We start from the raw sequence: 23,086 nt of genomic DNA, 5'->3' as shown, positions 1-23,086 counted from the left end.
TCGCTATGAGAGGATGCCGAAGAAGATACCCAGCATGAAGCTCGATCCGGAGACGCCGTCGCGGCGTTTGCAGCAGCATCCGTGTTGGAAGGTGAAATGCGAGACGAAACCCAGAAGGACTGCCAGGTGGGCCAAACCAACCACGAAAGGCAGGCCCATGGGGTACACGCACTCACCCCTGTCGTTCAACCTGATATCATCAGGCTTCTATTTAATTTTCTTGTAAGAACCAAGTAAGTATCGTTTTCGGTTCCAAACAAACAAAAACATAATGCTATGAATAATCATGTCATGTGCTTGCTTACCTTGGGCCTTGTGGCATCGGCAATGAGAATCAAGGCCTCATCGCTGATTAGTCGCGAGGGGGGCGCGAGATCCTGCGTCTGCTCGCGTCCGCACGTCGGAGAAGTTCATCTGTGATTGAAGGCGCCCGAGACGCCACGCCGCCGCGCTTTACACGTGGGCGGTCTCGAACGTTTCGACCCCGAGGCGTGTATCGCCGGAGCGGATCTTCGCGTAGTAATATATGTCGGAGGAGCGGAGGCAAACGCCGCAGTAGCCCGAGCTGCTCCAGGGGCGCGGCGGCATGGCGGGGCACTGGAAGAGACGGGGGGAGAAGACGCAGCGGCAGCGGGGCGCTGAAAGAGGCAGGGGAGAAGGCGCGGCGCCGGAAAAGGCGAGAAAGAAGGCGCGGCGGGAGGGAAATCGTGGCCGTGGGCGGGCGCAGGCGCACGGCGCCGAAGAGGTGAGGAAGAAGGCACGACGGGAGGGAAATCGTCGCGGTTGACGGGCGCAGGCGCGCGGCTTTAAACCAGCGCGTTGGGCGACGCGCGCCAAAACTACCACGCGCGCTGCCGCTACCTCATCCACCAGGACGACTCCGGCACCGCCAGGGCCACCACCGCGTGGGGCGCCGTCGTCGCCGTGCTCGCATTGCTCGCCATCGTGGCACTCTGACCCTCCCTCCCTCTGACATTGATGAGGACACGTACGCGCGCTCACCACCTCAGCGGCTGGCTAGCGTAGAGAGGAAGGATCGAACAATTCTTTCATTATTATTTTTTCTTTATCGGCGTCAAGCTCCCTGATCGGCAAGGATTAGAATTGTATATTTGTATATGAATATGTAGTGCAACGCTCAGGGGATCAGGAGGAATGTGTTGCACAAAGATCCTCTATCCTCCTCCGACTAATATAATGGAAAATAGGAAATGCGAGGAGTTGTGTAAAAAGTCCATTCAATCTTTCGGCTTTGCCTTGTTGTCGTATTGTCGGGGAAGAAAATGGGGCACACGTATTCTTTTTTTTTCTGATAAAGGGCGCTTTTATTATCTTAAAATGTAGCATCAAGCGATACAAAGCATTTAGAGTATCACCCGGCCTCTGCATAACTAGGATGCACACAGTCAAACATCAAAAATCTGACAAGAAAAAAATGACAATTCGGCAACAGTAGAGTCCTATAAACTGACACTATGCCTATGTCGAAACGGTTGGTGGACCGATGCAGAGATTATGCTGCCACCCAAGTTGGGTAAAAAAACTCCATAGCCACCTGCTCCAATCGCGTACACACCGTCTTAAATAGCGGTTGGTACTCCGCACGTCGTAGCATAGACCACATACGAAGCGAGTGCGTACAACAAAAAATAACCTGCAGAGGAGAAGCATTTTTGTCATTAAAAACCAAATCGTTTCTACATAGCCAAAGCGACCATAGTAAGGCATACGCTCCCACCCTTATTAGCGTTTTGAACCAATTTGAAATACCGTCCAACCAATGACCAAAAATATTGGCAACACTTGTGGGCGGATACAAATTTGACGCTATTTGGATGACTGACCACGTAGAATGCGCAAACTTGCATTGAAAAAAGAGGTGTTTAATTGTCTCGTTATGAGTACAAAAATAACACTTCTTACTTCCTGGCCAGTTGCGTCGTGCAAGGTTGTCTTTGGTTAGCACAACACCTCTACGGAGATACCACACGAATCTTTTAACTTTTAGTGGAATCTTTGCCTTTCAGATTTTCTTGTTATTGCTCTTCGGTACATCAGAATGCGTGAGCGCACGATACATAGTATCTACCGTGAAAGACCCCGATGTAGTAAGGTTCCAGCGAAACACATCACGGCCTTGCATCAGGTTAATCAGATCCAGACGGGATAAGAGATTATGCCATGACATAAGTTGGGCGTCAACCAAATCCCGCCTGAACGAAATATTCGGCGGGGATGAGCTGAGCACCTGCGCAATAGTATTGTTCTTATCGCGAGCAATGTTGTACAAGGCTAGATATTGTTCTCGGAGACTGGCATTGCCTAGCCAAATGTCTTCCCAAAAACGAATCTCCGACCCATCCTTTATCGCGAAAGACCCAAAGCAAAAGAGTTGTTTCTTTGCCGCCATTAGGCCAGCCCAAAAGTGTGAGTCGCCAGGTTTCCAAAATGCCTGAGACACCGCCTTTTGGCCTAGATACTTGTTGCGCCGTATGGTTTGCCAAACACCATCCTCAGTAAGAAGTTTGAACAACCATTTACTATGTAGGGCCTCATTCTTGACCTGCAGGTCATGAATTCCAAGGCCACCTTGGTCTTTCGGCCTACAAACCACGCTCCATTTGGTCAGCCGGTATTTTTTCTTTTCACCATCTCCTTGCCAAAAGAATCTCAACCTAAAATAGTCCAATCTTTGCAAGACCCTTTTTGGGAGTTGGAAGAAAGAAAGCATACAGAGAACCATATTTGTGAGGACAGAGTTTATCAAAACCAGCCGTCCTCCAACTAAGAGCAACTTGCCTTTCCAACTGCTCAACCGTTTCTCTAGGCGCTCCTCTACATGCTTCCACTCCGCAACGGTGAGACGTCGATAATGAATCGGTATTCCCAGATATTTGATCGGGAATTGGCCAAGTGCGCAACCAAATAGGTCCGCGTAATCGGCCGCTACCTCGACGGCTTCTCCAAAGCAGAAACACTTCGCTTTTATGGAAGTTAATTTTAAGACCTGACATTTGCTCAAACGCTGACAACAGGAGTTTCATGTTTTGAGCCTTGTACAGGTCATGTTCCATAAAAAGTATTGTGCCATCAGCATATTGCAGAATAGAGAGGCCACCATCCACAAGGTGTGGCACTGGCACTACCCCAGCAATTTGCCCGTCCTGCTTAGCGCGCTCAATCAGAATAGCCAACATGTCAGCCACAATGTTAAATAACATTGGGGACATGGGATCACCCTGCCGTAGTCCTTTTTTGTCTGGAAGTAATGACCTACATCATCATTGACTTTGATGGCCACGCTACCTCCAGTTACAAAATTTTGGATCCACTGGCACCATTTTTCAGAGAAACCTTTCATCTTTAGGGCCTGTTGGAGGAAAGACCATTTGACCTTGTCATGGGCTTTTTCAAAGTCAATTTTGAATACTACTCCACTTAGGTTTTTCCGATGCATCTCGTGGACGGTCTCATGCAGGATTACTACACCATCAAGTATATTCCTTCCTTGCATGAAAGCCGTTTGAGATGGTCGGACAACATGGTCAGCTACCGAGTTAAGCCGATTCGTAGCCACTTTGGTGAAAATCTTGAAACTGACATTAAGGAGGCATATGGGTCTGAACTGCTGGATCCGTTCAGCCTCCTTAATCTTTGGCAACAAGACAATCTCGCCAAAATAAGCCTAAATAGCTCAAGTCGGTCGGCATGAAGACAATTGAACAACTCCATAAGGTCAGCCTTGATGATATCCCAGAAATTCTGATAGAATTCTGCGGGGAAACCATCTGGGCCTGGAGCTTTGTTGTGTTCCATTTGGAACACTGCAGCTCTCACCTCCTCTTCCGAGAATGGTGCTGTCAAGATATCGTTTTCTTCTGTCGTGACTTGTGGAATGTCATCTGTTCGGGTCTCGTCAAGGGTGAAATTCCCTTCAGCCGGTGCTCCGAACAGAGATTTGTAGTAGTCGGTGATATACTTTTTGAGCTCCTCTTGACCTTCGATCCGCCCCTCATCTTGTTGGAGACTATAAATACATTTCTTCCTATGCCGCCCATTAGCGATCAATTGGAAGTATCTTGTATTACTATCACCCATCAAAATGAAATCGGCTTTGGATCTCTGGTAGTATTTGATCTCCTCTTCTCGCAGAAGACGGGCAATCTTCTCATTAGATTGATTTTTTAATTCAATCTCTTGTTGAAATAAGATGCGCGTCTCTGCAATTTTGTCGAGGTCATCAATAATGGTAGAGAGACGTTGTTTTCTTTTTTATAAATCCCGTTGGTATGTTTTGCCCATCCAGAGAGGTATTGCCTCATGGCCCTTATTTTAAAGTTCCATCTCTGAATAGGTGTACGACCAACAGCGGGCCTCTCCCAAATAGTCTTGATCATGTCTACAAATCCATCCCTATGCATCCATCCCAATTCAAATTTGAAAGGGCGTCGGAAGCTGGTTTCGTAGAATTAGAATCCAGAATAATGGGTGCATGATCCGATAAAGCCTCAATACGCTCTAGGGCTCGCACGGTTACCAGAGGAAATTTTAGTTCCCATTCGGTATCCATGAGTACCCTATCAAGCTTCTCGTATGTTGGCACATGTCGGTTATTAGCCTAAGCGAACTGCCGTTCCGACATACTGGCCTCCCGAAGATCCAAACTGTCTATCACAACATTGAATAGGAAAGGCCAATGAGTGTCAAAACGTTCATTATTTTTCTCTTCCTGATACTTAAGGATATTAAAGTCCCCTCCAATAAGCATTGGATGCGGGTTATCCTTAGCCAGATTTACCAATTCCCGAAGGAAAGCAGACTTATGCTCATCTTGGGCAGCCCCATAGACAGCGACAAGAGTCCATGTAAAATTATCAGCTCTGTTTCTTAGATGAAATTTTATATGAAATTCACCGATCGAGAAAGCTAACAAGTCCATGACTGTTGTCAGTATCCCAAGAAGGATTCCTCCAGACCTTCCACGAGCTGGTAGACTATGCCATGTGTAGTCGAAACCACCTGATAGGTGATCGAGGACATGCGGGCGAAAGTCACACTTACCAGCCTCAGAAATTGCCACAAAATCCAAAGCATGTTCCCGTACACAATCACCAATGTGTTTATGTTTAGCCAAGTTTGAGAGACCTCTGCTATTCCAAAACATGCCTCTCATATGGAAACTCAGATTGGTGTGGAACTCTTCGCCTTCTTGGGCGGTTTTTGTTTCTTTTTAGAGGCGTGTGATTTAGATTTCCGCGAAGACGCTGTGAAGTCACATAACATGGACCCAAGTCTTGCGTCATCCAATACAACCTCACATCCAATTGAGATTGTTAATTACCAGTAGCACTGGGACAAACAAATGCTACTGTTAAAAAATAGCTGTAGCGTCGTAACAGTAGTGCGTCTACCAGTGTTACTGGTAGCAAAAAAGCCAGGGCTACTGGTAAGCTCTTTCCTAGTAGTGTCAAGTTACTTTCACCACGATTCATTGATTTAGCGTTCATTGTCTTGATAAGTGTTATGTGGGTGGATCAGGTACTGTTCTTACTTGAACAAATACCTACTTATGATTAGACGGTCGGCTCCTGCGTCAGTTTCCGCTAACAGATCTGTTGTCCGGTTTGGGGAGTCAGCGTTGGAGATGCACATAGACGCTGCCTAATTTTGAAAGCCTCACTAGAGTTGAAGTTTAAAAAATATCCGTCAAATCAAATACTCCGTCCGTCCCAAAATAATTGTCTCAAGTTTAGTACAACTTTGTACAAATACTCCCTCCGTCTCAAAATAAGTGTCTGAAATTTAGTACAACTTTCTACTAAAGTTGTACTAAACTTGAGACATTTATTTTGGGACGGAAGAAGTATTAAATATGCTTGAAGCTTCCCACATGCATTGTAGAAATCCGACTCTAATCATGATATGTGAATGTGAGTTAACAAAATAATCAAACCAGGAAAAAAAGAACCTCCAACATAATGGGCGATCCATCGAACGTTGGGGAGACGTACGTACGCTAGCTAGGTTTCTATAGGAGGAGGAGGGGAAAGTTTCTTGGAGGAGCAGAATGCCAAGGCCAAGGCAAAGACGAAGGGTTTGAATGCATTCGCCATAAGGTGATGGTGATCCAATTTAAGAGCGGCGTAACACTCCGGGGGTTTACCACGCCTCCCCGGCCAGATCGCCCCCACGTCGCGGAGATATAGTCGTACCGCCCACCACGTCAATAACCTGCATACACCCACACCGTAAGAGAAGAGAAGCAATTAGTTACTCCCTCAAGTAATGATCTAAACGCTATTATATTTCTTTACGGAGACGGAGGGAGTACCGTTTATGAACGGCTCAACTCACTCACCATGAGAGGATGGCGAGGAAGATGCCCAGCGCGAAGCTCGATACGGAGACGCCGTCGCGGCGCACGCAGCACCATCCGTGTTGGAAGGTGAAATACGAGACGAAACCCAGAAGGACAGCCAGCTCGGCCAAACCCACCACGAAAGACAGGCTCATGGGGTACACGCACTCACCCCTGTCGTTCAACCTGATATCCTCAGGCTTCTATTTTTTTAAAAAAAATAGCAACAACCAAGTAAGTATAGTAATTCCGTTCCGTTCCATTAAACACATGCAAACAAACAAACAAAAGGATAATACTACTATGAATAATCATGTCATCTGCTTGCTTACCTTGGGCCGTGTGGCATCGGCATAGAGAATCAAGGCCGCTATGGCTAATGCTACTACCGACTTTATTAATAACCTTTTTAACCTTTCTGTGTCCATTTCGTTGTTATCAGCTTGGCGGTAGGATCATGTCATGTGGGATGACAATCCACTTAGTTTGGCATGCAGATCTACTGCGCACCATCTCGCAAGCAAAAAAGAAACAAGAGAAATAAGATGGATAGTAAAGACAGACATTATGGAAATGCACGTACGTACTCACAATTCACATGGAAATGCATCCCATTGCCGCATCCACGGGATTGAAATCTGTGTATGCATCGCGTCGGCTTCTCGAGTATGCATGCATGCTTGACTCTTATTACGAGGAAGGAACGGGAATGGAAGCCCATCGTGGGGAGGGGAATGAAAGTAGGTGAGAGGGCGTTTAGCGGTGGAGCTAGTTCCTCGTTTCTCGTGTGGTACTCCCCCTGTCCCAACTTAAGGGGACCTCCGACTTTCTTGGAGAGTCAAACTTTTCTAAAATTTTAACCGGCTTTATACTAGCTACTACTTCTTCTGGTGTGATGGAGACATCCTCCTTCAAGAGGGGATCCAGGCTGGAGATGAGGCCGTCGGCAAGAAGGATCCCCTTGGCTGCCTCGAAGAAACATGTTAGTAGCATCGAGGCGAGGCAATCAGCATGGTGGATGAATTTTCAATGAGAGCGAGGAGGACGTACGTGGAGGGGAACGGGATTGGGATAGGCCAAGTGTGTTCTGACTTCTGAGCTTCCGACAAAGACAAAGAGAATAACTCGCTTACCGTCGGAAACTGAGTTGGCCGATCGGGCAATCGTAGCCGTGACTCGTGCGCGTATATTTTATTATATTTCTTAAAAATATATGCTACCATGCATGGTTTATTAAAAAAATACCAGGGTGAAAGCAAATACTCCTCGGTCGCACAATATAAGACATTTTTGCAAGCAAATGTCTTCTATTATGAGATGGGGAGAGTATCTTTTAATAAAAGTTGTGATGAAAATAATTTTGTCGATCGCCGGGGGGATGACGCATGCTAGCATTCATATTGAGGGAGTCACGCGCAGCTCACGCCTAACTTTTTCTTTCCTCTTTCAATTCCCTCTACCCGGAGGGGTGGCGTCCTCCCGGGAAATAGCCAAAATAATATTCACTAAGTTCTAAATACATTTATTTGAGCGACAAGTAATTCAGGACGGATGGGGTATCAAATACTATATTTGTAGCTACCATATAATTTTTGTATTTTTTTGTTGTCCATGGCAATTTATTTAATAAGTCCATGGCAAATTTATTACATATAGCTTTGTATTTGTTATAGTCCATGGCAATTTATTAATAAGTCCATGGCAAATTTAGTACATATAGCATGGCAAATAATTTGTATATAAGAGGGCATTTTTTGCTGGTCATACTATGGCAAATCATTTTGTGTATGTTCCATGGCAATTTTCATATTATGTAGACAATTTTTTTTCATTGTGTCATGAATTAGATATTTTTTGCCAAAAATTATCTTGCCACATGAATTAGCAAGTTTTTGCAAATCTATGTATGTATTTTAAAAAATTATATGCGTTTCCGCGATGTGTTTTTTTTCTTTGGACTATTTTTTGTTTTTGGCATATGGATGACGCTGGGAAGGGAAATGCTCAATAAAAGGCCTGCCAGCTATCGAGTCGCACTAGGGGGGTTCTCCTAGCAAACGTTTTCGTTCGTTGCCTTCCCGAGCAATAATTTTGTTCGCTGCACCTCCTCCTCCCAGCTGACGTTCCCCAATTATTTGCGTCCTAGATTCAACTCCGCCTGCCATCACCCTGCAGTCTGCCGGCAGGGTGAGCGTGAATGCGACGCCAGCGTCAATGTTGTATGCAGCGACTCCGAGTGGAAGGATGCCACTGGGCATATGGTATGACTCGACGATGTCGTAGGTGCTCTCATTGTTCGCCGAGGTGTTGATCTCTTGCAAGAGGAAGCAGACGGTTTCTGTGCTAAAACCGGCAGATCGTGAGTAGGGGGTCCCAAGCTTGATGATCTGAGCTAGATGGTAACAGGAGAAAGTAGGGACACAGTTCTAACAATGTTCAGGGCCTCTCGAAGAGGTAAAACCCTACGTCCGACTTTTGATATATAGAATGTGATGGGGTTGCGTCCAGCATAGTTTATGGTTTCTTTGCTGGTTGCTTCTTTTGGTGCTCATGACGAGCAACCCGCTCATCGGTTCTAGAACGCTTCTTGCATCGGCGTGTACGCCTTTCATTAGCGGAACCGAGCAGATCTTTGATCGAATCTTTCTGTTCTTTTTCTACTAGCCAGGTGTCTTCCCTAACACAGTATCTTGATACTATGTCCGATAGCTCAGGAAATGTTTTGAATCGTCTCCGTTCGAAGACATTATGGATGCCTTCATTATGACAATTATAACGGAACGCCGAAATAGCAGCAATCTAGTATCTTATTTTTTACGAACAAGAATCTCATCCAAAACTGACAAACGGTTTTTCTAGTCTTCTGTTTAACATAGGCCAAATCCCAGACGTCGGTTGGTCCCGAACCCTCGAGACAATATGCAATGTGGGGGGAGAGCAAATCCGAATCCGAATTGATTTGACATCGTCCCGCCGATGCAAGGGTGGCTCAAGGGGACCCTTGGGACGGTTGCGCGGCGGCGTGTCCGAGATCATCTTGAGAGCTCGAATCCGATCTCCAAGCTCCATTCGATCGGCTGCGGACACTGTCTGCTAAGGGGTGACCCGCTGGTTCCTCGGCCACGACCACCGAACCGTCCTCGACCGGATCCGAGGATGCTCCAAAAATTGCTTAGGTAGTACTAGAAAACGGCCCTGTGCATTGCAACGGGAGTAAAAAAAATCATAATCTCCAACGGCCATGACCACATTTTGCTGCATCACCGAGATATAATATCACTTTCAATTTCATGAAAATCATGAACAATTTTTGAAATCATGAAAAAAAAATTAAACTCATGCACATATTTGAAATCGCGAAGATTTTTCAAATCCGTGAACACTTTTACAAATTTTCAAACATTTTCTAAAATCAAGAAATTTTATAAAATTCATGACCATTGTATGCTATTTGCAAACATTTTTAAAAAATGTGAATTTTTTTAAAACAATTTTCTTGAGTCGGTGATTTTTTTCTAGAATCGACGGAAATTTCCTTTGTAAATTGGTGGAATAATTTTTGAAATAGACGAACATTTATTTTTATTAAATGAACATTTTATGAAATGCATGATATTTTTGATTCGGTGAACATTTTATGAATGAATAAACTATTTTTAAGTCACAAACAGTTTTTCAGTTTTCAAGATATTTTTTCATTCACAAACATTTTTTGAATTGCCGTAATTTTGTTCAATTTCATTAAAAAAATTCAATACACGTACCTTTTTGAAAATCATGAACATTTTTTATTTTCCGAACATGGTTTCAACAGCTCAACATTTTTTGAAAAACATATTTTGACTAAATAGAGAACTATTTTTTGAATCCACACACATTTTATTTGAAAATTCTTTTTTTAAAAATTTTGGAATTTTTTTTAAGTCCCAAGTTATTGAAAGTATAAAAAACAGAAATGAAAAAGAAAAAGAGAAAATAAAAAAGAAATATAAGAACCAGGCTACCCGGACATGGCCCGGCCCAACCTGGTGTGTTGTGTCTTCTGCCGGCACGCAAAGCATTGTATAGGAGTTCCCTACTACATGGGCCGGCCAGGCGGGGTATTCCTCTGTGTGAAACGTTTTTTATCACTTATAGATGGCATTGGTGCATAATATTTTGCAACTTTGGTGGCAATTTCCATGATGTACCAGAAGCAATAAAACTTCTATTATTGGGTAGTTATAGATGTAGATTTTGGTTTAACTAGCAAAACGGCCCGTGTGTTGCAACGGGTGAAAATAATAGTTCATAATCTCCAATGTCCATGACCACATTTTGCAGCATCACCGAGATATATTATCACTATCATTTTTGTGAAATCTTCAAAAAAAATAAAATCATTTACATTTTTTAAAACTCATGAACATTTTTACAGATTTTGAAATATTTTCTAAAATTATGAACATTTTCTGAATTAATTAATATTATAATATTTGTAAAAAACTAAAATTGTGAACATTTTTAAAATATTTTTCTTGTATAGGCGAACATTTCTAGAGTTGCCGAACATTATTTTGGAAATTGGTGGAACAATTTTTGAAATTCACACATATTTTTTGATTTAACGAACATTTTTTGAAATGCATGATCACTTTTTGAATCAGCGAATATTTTATGAAACAATGAACTATTTTATAAGTCACGAATAGTTTTTGCTTTTTTGGATATTTTCAATTCATGAACGTTTTTTTGAATTGGCGAAATTTTTGCTCAATTTCATTAACATATTTTAATACACAAACATTTTGAAAAAATCATGAACATTTCCTGATTTCGCGAACATTTGTTTCCAAAATTGTGCACATTTGTTAAAAATCGCAAACATTTTTTGAATCCACAAACTGTTATGAATTATTAAACATTCTATATGGGACCTCATGGGATGCCGTCGCCGACCGCTATCTCGCAGCGCTGCAAGTCGTCGTCCTCCTGCGTCCCGCCCATCTATCGCGCGACGACACGGTCTTTGATTTCCAAGCCTAGAATATTCTAGGCTGTCTTGAAGAGTTGAACAACGGCGTGCCGGAGGAAGACAACGAGCACGCGGCCACCGTCGTAATTAGTCTTGTTTTGTTTATATTGTATCTTGACACTGTATCTCAATCGTATGAATGTAAAGCGAGAGTTATGGTTCCTTCCCCAGTAAGGCAAAAATAAATAAGAGAAAAAAAAAAGAATGGACAATGTTACTCTCATTTTCCACACTTGTGCTTCAAAGTAGCACCATGTTTTTCATATAGAGAGTCTCTTATGCTTTCATTTCATATAACTAGTGGGAATTTTTCATTATAGAACTTGACTTGGGGACTTCCTCAAATGTTCGAGGTCTTCTTGAGCAAGCAAGTTGGATGCACACCCATTTTGTTTTCTTTTAAACTTTCATACACTTATAACTCTTAGTAAATCTGTTGCATGACAATCCTTACTCCTTATATTGACATCAATTGATGGGCATCTCCATAGCCCATTGATTAGCCTCGTTGATGCGAGAATTTCTTCTTTTTTGTATTCTCCATATCAACCTCTATCATCATATTATATTCTATCCATAGTGCTATATCTATGGCTTGCGCTCATGTATTGCGTGAGAGTTGAAAAAGATGAAGCGCGTTAAAAAGTATGAACCAATTGCTCGGCTTGTCATCGGGGTTGTGCATGATAAATACTTTGTGTTAAGACGATGGAGCATGAGAAGGCTATATAATTCTGTAGGGATAACGTTCTTTAGCATTGATATTTTGAAAGGCATGATTGTTTGTTGGTATGCCAGAGTATTTATGTCTTTATGTCAAATTATAGACTATTGCTTTGAATCATTTGGATTATAATATTCATGCCATAAAAGAAAGATTACATGATGAATATGATAGGTAATATTCCACATCAAAAATCCCGATGGTAATCGAAGAGCGAGCGTGCCGACGGCGATCACATCAACCTTGGAACCATTTGCCACGCGCATCGTCACTTCTTTCTTCGCCAGCCTTTGTCTATTCCGTAGTTCCTGTTTAGAGTTGCAAATGTGAGCAACCGAACCGGTATCAAATACCTAAGCACTACAACGAGAGCTTACAAGGTACACATCAATAATATGTATATCATATATACCTTTGTTGACGTTGGCCCCCTTCTTGTCGGCCACATACTTGGGGCAATTCCGCTTCTAGTGGCCAGTTCCCTTGCAATAGAAGCACTCAGTTTCTGGTTTGGGTCTAGCCTTGGGTTTCTTCACGGGAGGAGGAGCAAACTGTTTTGCCTCTCTTCTTAAATTTTCCCTTCTTTCCCTTGCTCTTCTTGAAACTAGTGGTTTTATTGACCATCAACACTTGATGCTCCTTCTGTATATCCGATTCCGTGAATTTCAGCATCGCGAATAGCTCGGAGACTAACTTGTTCATCCCTTGCATGTTACAATTAAACACAAAGCTCTTATAACTAGATGGTAACGATTGAAGAACCCTGTCAGTGACCGCCTCAGGCGGGATCTCAACTCCCAACTCAGCCAGACGGTGGTAATACCCAGACATTCTGAGTATGTGCTCACTGACAGAGTTGTTCTCCTCCATTTTGTAGGCATAGAACTTATCGGAGGTCTCATACCTCTCGATCCGGGCATTTTTCTCAAAAATAAACTTCAACTCCTGGAACATCTCATATGATCCATGACATTCACAACTCCTTTGAAGTCCCGGTTCTAAGCCATATAACATGGCGCACCGAACTGTTGAGTAGTCATCAACACGCGACTACCAGGCATTCACAACGTCCACAGTCGCTGGAGGGGGTGGCACACCAAGCGATGCATCCAGGACATAAGACTTTTGGGAAGTCGTGAGGATAATCCTCAAATTACGGGCCCAGACCACAAAGTTGCTTCCATCATCTTTCAGCTTAGCTTTCTCTAGGAAAGCACTGAAATTCAGGGACTGCGTGAGCCATTGATCTACAACATAATTTGCAAAGACAACCTTAGACTATTGTTCAAGATAATGACTTCAATTAATCATATTACCTAAGAACTCCCACTCAAATCAACATCCCTCCGGTTGTCCGAGTGTAACATGATCCAACTCACCAACCCAAGTCCAAGCTTCACGTGAGATGAGGTGGTTTCAATGGTGAACATCTACATGTTGATCATATCTACTATATGACTCATGTTCGACCTTTCGGTCTCTTGTGTTCCGAGGCGTCGTCTGTACATGCTAAGCTTGTCAAGTTTAACTCAAGTGTTTCGCATGTACAAAACTGGCTTGCACCCGTTGTATGCGAACATAGAGTCTATCACACCCGGTCATCACGTGGTGCTTTGAAACGACGAACTTTCGCAATGGTGCACACTTGGGGAGAACACAATTTTATATTGAAATTTTAGTGAGGGGTCACCTTATAATGCTACCGCCATCCTAAGAAAAGTAAGATGCATAAAAGGATTAACATCACATGCAAATCATAAGTGACATGATATGGCCATCATCTTGTGCTTGTGATCTCCATCCTCAAAGTACCGGCATGATCTCCATTGTCACCGGCATGACAGCATGATCTCCATCATCGTGTCGCCATCAGGGTTGTCACGCCAACCATGCTTCTACAACTATTGCTACCTCTTAGCAATAAAGTAAAGCATTACATAGCGCTTAATGATTAACACACAAGTCATACAATAATTAAAGACAACCCTATGGCTCCTGCCGGTTGTCGTATTCATCGACGCGCAAGTCGTGATAATCTATACAAAACATGATCATCTCATACATCAAATATATCTCATCATGTCTTTTGCCATATCATATCACAACATACCCTGCAAAAACAAGTTAGACATCCTCTACTTTGTTGTTGCATGTTTTACATGGCTGCTATGGGTGACTAGTAAGAACCGTTCTTACCTACGCAAAGCCACAATGGTGATATTCAAGTTGCTATTTAACCTTCTACAAGGACCGCCTTTGCTGAATCCGATTCAACTAAGGTGGGAGAGATAGACACCCGCCAGCCATATTTATGCAATCAAGTTGCATGCCAGTCGATGGAACCGGTCTCATGTACGTGGACATGTAAATTTGGTCCAGGCCGCTTCATCCCACAATACCGATGAATCAAAATAAAACTAAGGAAGGAAGCAATCTGAACATCAACACCCACAAACTCCTTTGTGTTCTACTCGTGATGTCATCTACGCATAGACCTAGCTCATGATGCCACTGTCGGGGAACGTTGCATGGGAAACAAAAAATTTCCTATACTCACCAAGATCTATCTAGGAGATGCACATCTTCGAGAGGAGAGATTGGATCTACATTCACTTCTAGATCGCCAAGCGGAAGCGTTAAGTAATGCGCTTCATGTAGTCGGACGTCTTCGCGATCCAATCACGACCCATCCACGAACTTCCGATCAAGTGCCGAACAGACGACACCTCCGCCAGTTTTCAGAATCATGATTTTGAATCGAATTGGAGCTCCGATGGTAGGATCATAAATTATAGAATCTTCACTATCAGGATCGTAGAAACATAGATTCTATGAAGTAAAATTGTAGAATCAAAGGGGTTAGTTTGGATCGTAAAGTCGTAGAATCATATAACAGAATCGCGGTTCTGACAACCTCCGCGTTCAACACATGTATGGCTTGATGATGTCTCCTCCTTCTTGATCCAGCAAAAGAGGGAGGAGAAGTAGATGGGATCTCAACCAGCACGATGGCGTGGTGGAGAAGGTGGTGGAGCAATCCCAGCAGGGCTTTGCCAAGCGCCTCCAGAACTACGAACGAGGAAGAACGGGAGGGAGAGGAGGCCGCGGGGCGTGGGAATTGTTGTCTCCAGCTCTTGCGCCTCCTCCCCACTATATATAGGGGTGTTGGAGGGCTGGGGACGCAGCCCTAGCCCCTCCTCCAAGGAGGGAGGCGGCCAAATTAAGGGGGAGGAGTGCCCTCGAAGCCAAGTGGAGGGCCCTCCCCTTTAGGGTTTCCCTTCCCCTAGGCAGATGGGCCTTAGGGGGGCGGTGCGCCTGGCCCAATAAGGCTAGGATGCCCCCTACAGCCTATGCACGCCCTATGTAGGTGCTGGAGGGACCCTTTCGGACTCCTCCGAAACCCTCCAATACCTTCTAGAACCTTCTAGAACCTTCCGGAAGCTTCCCCGTACAATACCGGTAAAAGCCGAAACTTTTCCGGCAGCCAAAATATGACTTCCCATATATAAATCTTTACCTATGGATCATTCCGAAGCTCCTCGTGATGTCCGGGATCTCATCCGGGACTCCGAACAACATTCGGTCACCAACGTGAATATCCCAATACTACTCTAGCGTCACCGAACGTTAAGTGTGTAGACCCTGCGGGTTCAAGAACTATGCGGACATGACCGAGACACCTCTACGCTCAACAAACAATAGCGGGACCTAGATGTCCATATTGGTTCATACATATTCTACAAAGATCCTTATCGATCGAACCTCGATGCCAAGGATTCAACTAATCACGTATACAGTTCCCTTTATCCGTCGGTATGTTACTTGCCCCAGATTCGATCGTTGATATCTCCATACCTAATTTAATCTCGTTATAGGCAAGTCTCTTTACTCCTTCCGTAATACAAGATCTCGTGACAAACCCCTTAGTCACATTGTTTGCAAGCTCATTGTGATGATGTATTACCGAGTGGGCCCTGAGATACCGCTCCATCATACGGAGTGACAAATCCCAGTCTTGAACCATGCCAACTCAACAGACACCCTCAGAGATACCTGTAGAGCATCTTTATAGTCACCCAGTTATGTTGCGACACTTGACACACACAAGGTACTCCTCCGGTGTCAGTGAGTTGCATGATCTCATGGTCATAGGAGCAGATACTTGACATACAGAAAGCGATAGCAATAAACTTTATACGATCATATGCTACGCTTATAGTTTGGGTCTTTGTCCATCACATCATTCTCCTAATGATGTGATCCCATTATCAAATGAAAACTCATGCCTATGGCTAGGAAACCAAAGCCATCTTTGATCAACGAGCTAATCTGGTAGAGGCTCACTAGGGACATGTTGTTTTCTATGTATCCACACATGTATTTGAGTTTCAAGTCAATACAATTATTTCATGGATAATAAACGATTATCGTGAACAAGGAAATATAAAAATAACCACTTTATTATTGCCTCTAGGGCATATTTCCAACAGTAATTTTATGCAAAGATTTACTCTCCATTAAAATCATTTGGATACCCAAGTAAATAGAAATATCAAGAAAAGAAAAACTAAAGCAGAAAAAGAAATAAAAAAGAAGACAAAGCTACTACTGTGCACTTAAGGCCTATTGTTACAGTACATAAGCCCGACCCACCAACGGCCTTCTCCTATCTCTGTATAGAGGAGGAGGCAGAATGCACCGTGGCGCACATTGAAAGTGTAAGTTTACTCTGTCGGTGTAACAAACCTTCACGTATGTTGCCCGAACTGTACATAGGCGCAATTGCAAGGAAGCAAACAACACCAAGCATCCAAGTCAAGACAAAGCCACATGAAGAGATCTTTGAGGAATCAAAGGGCAGATCAAGAAGACCAAGACAAACCAAGAGAACAAGATATCACTAAGGGAAACCCTTCCTTACCAGGCAGGCGACCCTGGTCAGGTCGAGGCCACCCCGAAGACGAATCCGATGCTCCCCCGGCAGGCCTTGTCGGAGCCACTGGTGACAAGCCTCCCAGCCAAGACTCCACCGCTCCCCCCACATGACACCCGTCCAGAGGCGTGTCTTCCAGACATGTAGAAGAAGAATAAGCAGCGCAGCAGGCTTGCCGGCCTGCATCCTTAGCGTGACACTTAGCAGTGGATTTAATGCACTTTGTCCGAACTGCTAGAGTTAGGTACGATAGCACTGTTGGATATCTAGTCAGTAGATAATGACTGTTTTGCCACTACGGTAACCCCTTAGCCTATAAAACGAGGTCCATGGCAACCTGAAAAAGGATTCAGACCCCCGTGTACTCATATGCGCGTAGCCGCTCCCCTCGAGGCAACATTTCCGGGCTTGAGCGCTACGTGTTAACCACGGTCCTCCCCATCAATCCACCAAAGCAGGAGTAGGGTTTTACGCTTTCCAGCAGCCCGAACCTGGGTAAAACTGCGTGTGTCACCTCTGTCGTGCTATCCCGCGGCTTCTGCTCTTTGTGCATCATGACCTTCCCCCCGCTGAACCACAAAGGGGTTGATGGCCCCATAGGTGATCGTGTTCCACCACGACATCTTTTGCGCGCCAGGTAGGGGGAGCGCATGCGTGAACCTGAGGTTGAGGTCGGCGCGTCAATCTTCATCTTCGTTTTCTTCATCATCGACTTCATCTTCCATGACTCTTATTACGAGGAAGGAACCATGTCGAAACGGGAATGGGAGTCATGGGGAGGGGAATGAAAGTAGTTGAGCGGGCGTTTAGCGGTGGAGCTAGTTCCTCGTTTCTCGCGTGGTACTCCCCCGTCCCAAATTAAGTGGACCTCCGACTTTCATGGAGAGTCAAACTTTCTTAAGGTTTGACCGGCTTTATACTAGCTACTACTTCGTCTGGTGTGATGGAAACATCTTCCTTCAAGAGGGGATCCAGGCTGGAGATGAGGCCGTCGGCAAGAAGGATCCCCTTGGCTGCCTCGAAGAAACATGTTAGTAGCATCGAGGCGAGTCAATCAGCATGGTGGATGAATTTTCAATGAGAGCGAGGAGGACGTACGTGGAGGGGAACGGGATTGGGATAGGCCAAGTGTGTTCTGACTTCTGAGCTTCCGACAAAGACAAAGAGAATAACTCGCTTACCGTCGGAAACTGAGTTGGTCGATCGGGCAATCGTAGCCGTGACTCGTGCGTGTATATTTTATTATATTTCTTAAAAATATATACTACCATTCATGGTTTATTAAAAAAATACCAGGGTGAAAGCAAATACTCCTCGGTCGCACAATATAAGACATTTTTGCAAGCAAATGTCTTCTATTATGAGATGGGGAGAGTATCTTTTAATAAAAGTTGTGATGAAAATAATTTTGTCGATCGCCGGGGGGATGACGCATGCTAGCATTCATATTGGGGGAGTCACGCGCAGCTCACGCCTAACTTTTTCTTTCCTCTTTCAATTCCCTCTACCCGGAGGGGTGGCGTCCTCCTGGGAAATAGCCAAAATAATATTCACTAAGTTCTAAATACATTTATTTGAGCGACAAGTAATTCAGGACAGATGGGGTATCAAATACTATATTTGTAGCTACCATATAATTTTTGTATTTTTTTGTTGTCCATGGCAATTTATTTAATAAGTCCATGGCAAATTTATTACATATAGCTTTGTATTTGTTATAGTCCATGGCAATTTATTAATAAGTCCATGGCAAATTTAGTACATATAGCATGGCAAATAATTTGTATATAAGAGGGCATTTTTTGCTGGTCATACTATGGCAAATCATTTTGTGTATGTTCCATGGCAATTTTCATATTATGTAGACAATTGTTTTTCATTGTGTCATGAATTAGATTTTTTTTGCCAAAAATTATCTTGCCACATGAATTAGCAAGTTTTTGCAAATCTATGTATGTATTTAAAAAAATTATATGCGTTTCCACGATGTGTTTTTTTTCTTTGGACTGTTTTTTGTTTTTGGCATATGGATGACGCTGGGAAGGGAAATGCTCAATAAAAGGCCTGCCAGCTATCGAGTCGCACTAGGGGGGTTCTCCTAGCAAACGTTTTCGTTCGTTGCCTTCCCGAGCAATAATTTTGTTCGCTGCACCTCCTCCTCCCAGCTGACGTTCCCCAATTATTTGCGTCCTAGATTCAACTCCGCCTGCCATCACCCTGCAGTCTGCCGGCAGGGTGAGCGTGAATGCGACGCCAGCGTCAATGTTGTATGCAGCGACTCCGAGTGGAAGGATGCCACTGGGCATATGGTATGACTCGACGATGTCGTAGGTGCTCTCATTGTTCACCGAGGTGTTGATCTCTTGCAAGAGGAAGCAGATGGTGTCTGTGCTAAAACCGGCAGATCGTGAGTAGGGGGTCCCAAGCTTGATGATCTGAGCTAGATGGTAACAGGAGAAAGTAGGGACACAGTTCTAACAATGTTCAGGGCCTCTCGAAGAGGTAAAACCCTACGTCCGACTTTTGATATATAGAATCTGATGGGGTTGCGTCCAGCATAGTTTATGGTTTCTTTGCTGGTTGCTTCTTTTGGTGCTCATGACGAGCAACCCGCTCATCGGTTCTAGAACGCTTCTTGCATCGGTGTGTACGCCTTCCATTAGCGGAACCGAGCAGATCTTTGATCGAATCTTTCTGTTCTTTTTCTACTAGCCAGGTGTCTTCCCTAACACAGTATCTTGATACTATGTCCGATAGCTCAGGAAATGTTTTGAATCGTCTCCGTTCGAAGACATTATGGATGCCTTCATTATGAAAATTATAACGGAACGCCGAAATAGCAGCAATCTAGGATCTTATTTTTTACGAACAAGAATCTCATCCAAAACTGACAAACGGTTTTTCTAGTCTTCTGTTTAACATAGGCCAAATCCCAGACGTCGGTTGGTCCCGAACCCTCGAGACAATATGCAATGTGGGGGGAGAGCAAATCCGAATCCGAATTGATTTGACATCGTCCCGCCGATGCAAGGGTGGCTCATGGGGACCCTTGGGACGGTTGCGCGGCGGCGTGTCCGAGATCATCTTCAGAGCTCGAATCCGATCTCCAAGCTCCATTCGATCGGCTGCGGACACTGTCTGCTAAGGGGTGACCTGCTGGTTCCTCGGCCACGACCACCGAACCGTCCTCGACCGGATCCGAGGATGCTCCAAAAATTGCTTAGGTAGTACTAGAAAACGGCCCTGTGCGTTGCAACGGGAGTAAAAAAAAATCATAATCTCCAATGGCCATGACCACATTTTGCTGCATCACCGAGATATAACATCACTCTCAATTTCATGAAAATCATGAACAATTTTTGAAATCATGAAAAAAAAATTAAACTCATGCACATATTTGAAATCGCGAACATTTTTCAAATCCGTGAACACTTTTACAAATTTTCAAACATTTTCTAAAATCAAGAAATTTTATAAAATTCATGACCATTGTATGCTATTTGCAAACATTTTTAAAAAATGTGAATTTTTCTAAAACAATTTTCTTGAGTCGGTGATTTTTTTCTAGAATCGACCGAAATTTTCTTTTTAAATTGGTGGAATAATTTTTGAAATAGACGAACATTTTTTTTATTAAATGAACATTTTATGAAATGCATGATATTTTTGATTCGGTGAACATTTTATGAATGAATAAACTATTTTTAAGTCACAAACAGTTTTTCAGTTTTCAAGATATTTTTTCATTCACAAACATTTTTTGAATTGCCGTAATTTTGTTCAATTTCATTAAAAAAATTCAATACACGTACCTTTTTGAAAATCATGAACATTTTTTATTTTCCGAACATGGTTTCAACAGCTCAACATTTTTTGAAAAACATATTTTGACAAAATAGAGAACTATTTTTTGAATCCACACACATTTTATTTGAAAATTCTTTTTTTAAAAATTTTGGAATTTTTTTTAAGTCCCAAGTTATTGAAAGTATAAAAAACAGAAATGAAAAAGAAAAAGGGAAAATAAAAAAGAAATATAAGAACTAGGCTACCCGGACATGGCCCGGCCCAACCTGGTGTGTTGTGTCTTCTGCCGGCACGCAAAGCATTGTATAGGAGTTCCCTACTACATGGGCCGGCCAGGCGGGGTATTCCTCTGTGTGAAACGTTTTTTATCACTTATAGATGGCATTGGTGCATAATATTTTGCAACTTTGGTGGCAATTTCCATGATGTACCAGAAGCAATAAAACTTCTATTATTGGGTAGTTATAGATGTAGATTTTGGTTTAACTAGCAAAACGAGGAAGAACGGGAGGGAGAGGAGGCCGCGGGGCGTGGGAATTGTTGTCTCCAGCTCTTGCGCCTCCTCCCCACTATATATAGGGGTGTTGGAGGGCTGGGGACGCAGCCCTAACCCCTCCTCCAAGGAGGGAGGCGGCCAAATTAAGGGGGAGGAGTGCCCTCGAAGCCAAGTGGAGGGCCCTCCCCTTTAGGGTTTCCCTTCCCCTAGGCAGATGGGCCTTAGGGGGGCGGTGCGCCTGGCCCAATAAGGCTAGGATGCCCCCTACAGCCTATGCACGCCCTATGTAGGTGCTGGAGGGACCCTTTCGGAATCCTCCGAAACCCTCCGATACCTTCTAGAACCTTCCGGAAGCTTCCCGGTACAATACCGGTAAAAGCCGAAACTTTACCCTATGTAGGTGCTGGAGGGACCCTTTCGGACTCCTCCGAAAGCCTCCGATACCTTCTAGAACCTTCCGGAAGCTTCCCGGTACAATACCGGTAAAAGCCGAAACTTTTTCGGTAGCCAAAATATGACTTCCCATATATAAATCTTTACCTCCGGATCATTCCGGAGCTCCTCGTGATGTCCGGGATCTCATCCGGGACTCCAAACAACATTTGGTCACCAACGTGAATATCCCAATACTACTCTAGCGTCACCGAACGTTAAGTGTGTAGACCCTGCGGGTTCGAGAACTATGCGAACATGACCGAGACACCTCTACGCTCAACAAACAATAGCGGGACCTGGATGTCCATATTGGTTCATACATATTCTACAAAGATCCTTATCGATCGAACCTCGATGCCAAGGATTCAACTAATCACGTATACAGTTCCATTTATCCATCGGTATGTTACTTGCCCCAGATTCGATCGTTGATATCTCCATACCTAATTTAATCTCGTTATAGGCAAGTCTCTTTACTCCTTCCGTAATACAAGATCTCGTGAAAAACCCCTTAGTCACATTGTTTGCAAGCTCATTGTGATGATGTATTACCGAGTGGGCCCTGAGATACCTCTCCATCATACGGAGTGACAAATCCCAGTCTTGAACCATGCCAACTCAACAGACACCCTCAGAGATACCTGTAGAGCATCTTTATAGTCACCCAGTTATGTTGCGACACTTGACACACACAAGGTACTCCTCCGGTGTCAGTGAGTTGCATGATCTCATGGTCATAGGAGCAGATACTTGACATACAGAAAGCGATAGCAATAAACTTTATACGATCATATTCTACGCTTATAGTTTGGGTCTTTGTCCATCACATCATTCTCCTAATGATGTGATCCCATTATCAAATGAAAACTCATGCCTATGGCTAGGAAACCATAGCCATCTTTGATCAACGAGCTAGTCCGGTAGAGGCTCACTAGGGACATGTTGTTTTCTATGTATCCACACATGTATTTGAGTTTCAAGTCAATACAATTATTTCATGGATAATAAACGATTATCGTGAACAAGGAAATATAATAATAACCACTTTATTATTGCCTCTAGGGCATATTTCCAACAGTAATTTTATGCAAAGATTTACTCTCCGTTAAAATCATTTGGATACCCAAGTAAATAGAAATATCAAGAAAAGAAAAACTAAAGCAGAAAAAGAAATAAAAAAGAAGACAAAGCTACTACTGTGCACTTAAGGCCTATTGTTACAGTACATAAGCCCGACCCACCAACGGCCTTCTCCTATCTCTGTATAGAGGAGGAGGCAGAATGCACCGTGGCGCACATTGAAAGTGTAAGTTTACTCT

General features: G+C 43.6%; 1 protein-coding gene across 5 annotated transcripts; it reads right to left on the bottom strand.

The window, feature by feature from the left end:
- Window positions 1-5,874: 5,874 nt before the first annotated feature.
- On the bottom strand, window positions 5,875-7,066 carry LOC123124030 (uncharacterized). 5 transcript variants are annotated; one of them, XM_044544732.1, is made up of 4 exons: window positions 6,950-7,066; window positions 6,691-6,860; window positions 6,359-6,561; window positions 5,875-6,231 (listed from the first exon to the last, which is right to left on the bottom strand). In XM_044544732.1, exons 2-4 carry the CDS (start codon window positions 6,784-6,786, stop codon window positions 6,021-6,023), a joined length of 510 nt encoding a protein of 169 aa, XP_044400667.1. In that variant the 5' UTR covers window positions 6,787-6,860; window positions 6,950-7,066; the 3' UTR covers window positions 5,875-6,020. The 5 variants fall into 5 exon arrangements, with proteins under 5 accessions (XP_044400667.1, XP_044400669.1, XP_044400671.1 ...); XM_044544734.1 differs by having other exon boundaries at window positions 6,691-6,871; window positions 6,950-7,049; XM_044544736.1 differs by having other exon boundaries at window positions 6,946-7,012.
- Window positions 7,067-23,086: the final 16,020 nt, after the last annotated feature.

The sequence above is a fragment of the Triticum aestivum genome, chromosome 5D (assembly GCF_018294505.1).
Source record: "Triticum aestivum cultivar Chinese Spring chromosome 5D, IWGSC CS RefSeq v2.1, whole genome shotgun sequence".
NCBI classification, from domain to species: Eukaryota; Viridiplantae; Streptophyta; class Magnoliopsida; order Poales; family Poaceae; genus Triticum; species Triticum aestivum.
This window is presented reverse-complemented; position numbering and strand designations above follow the sequence as displayed.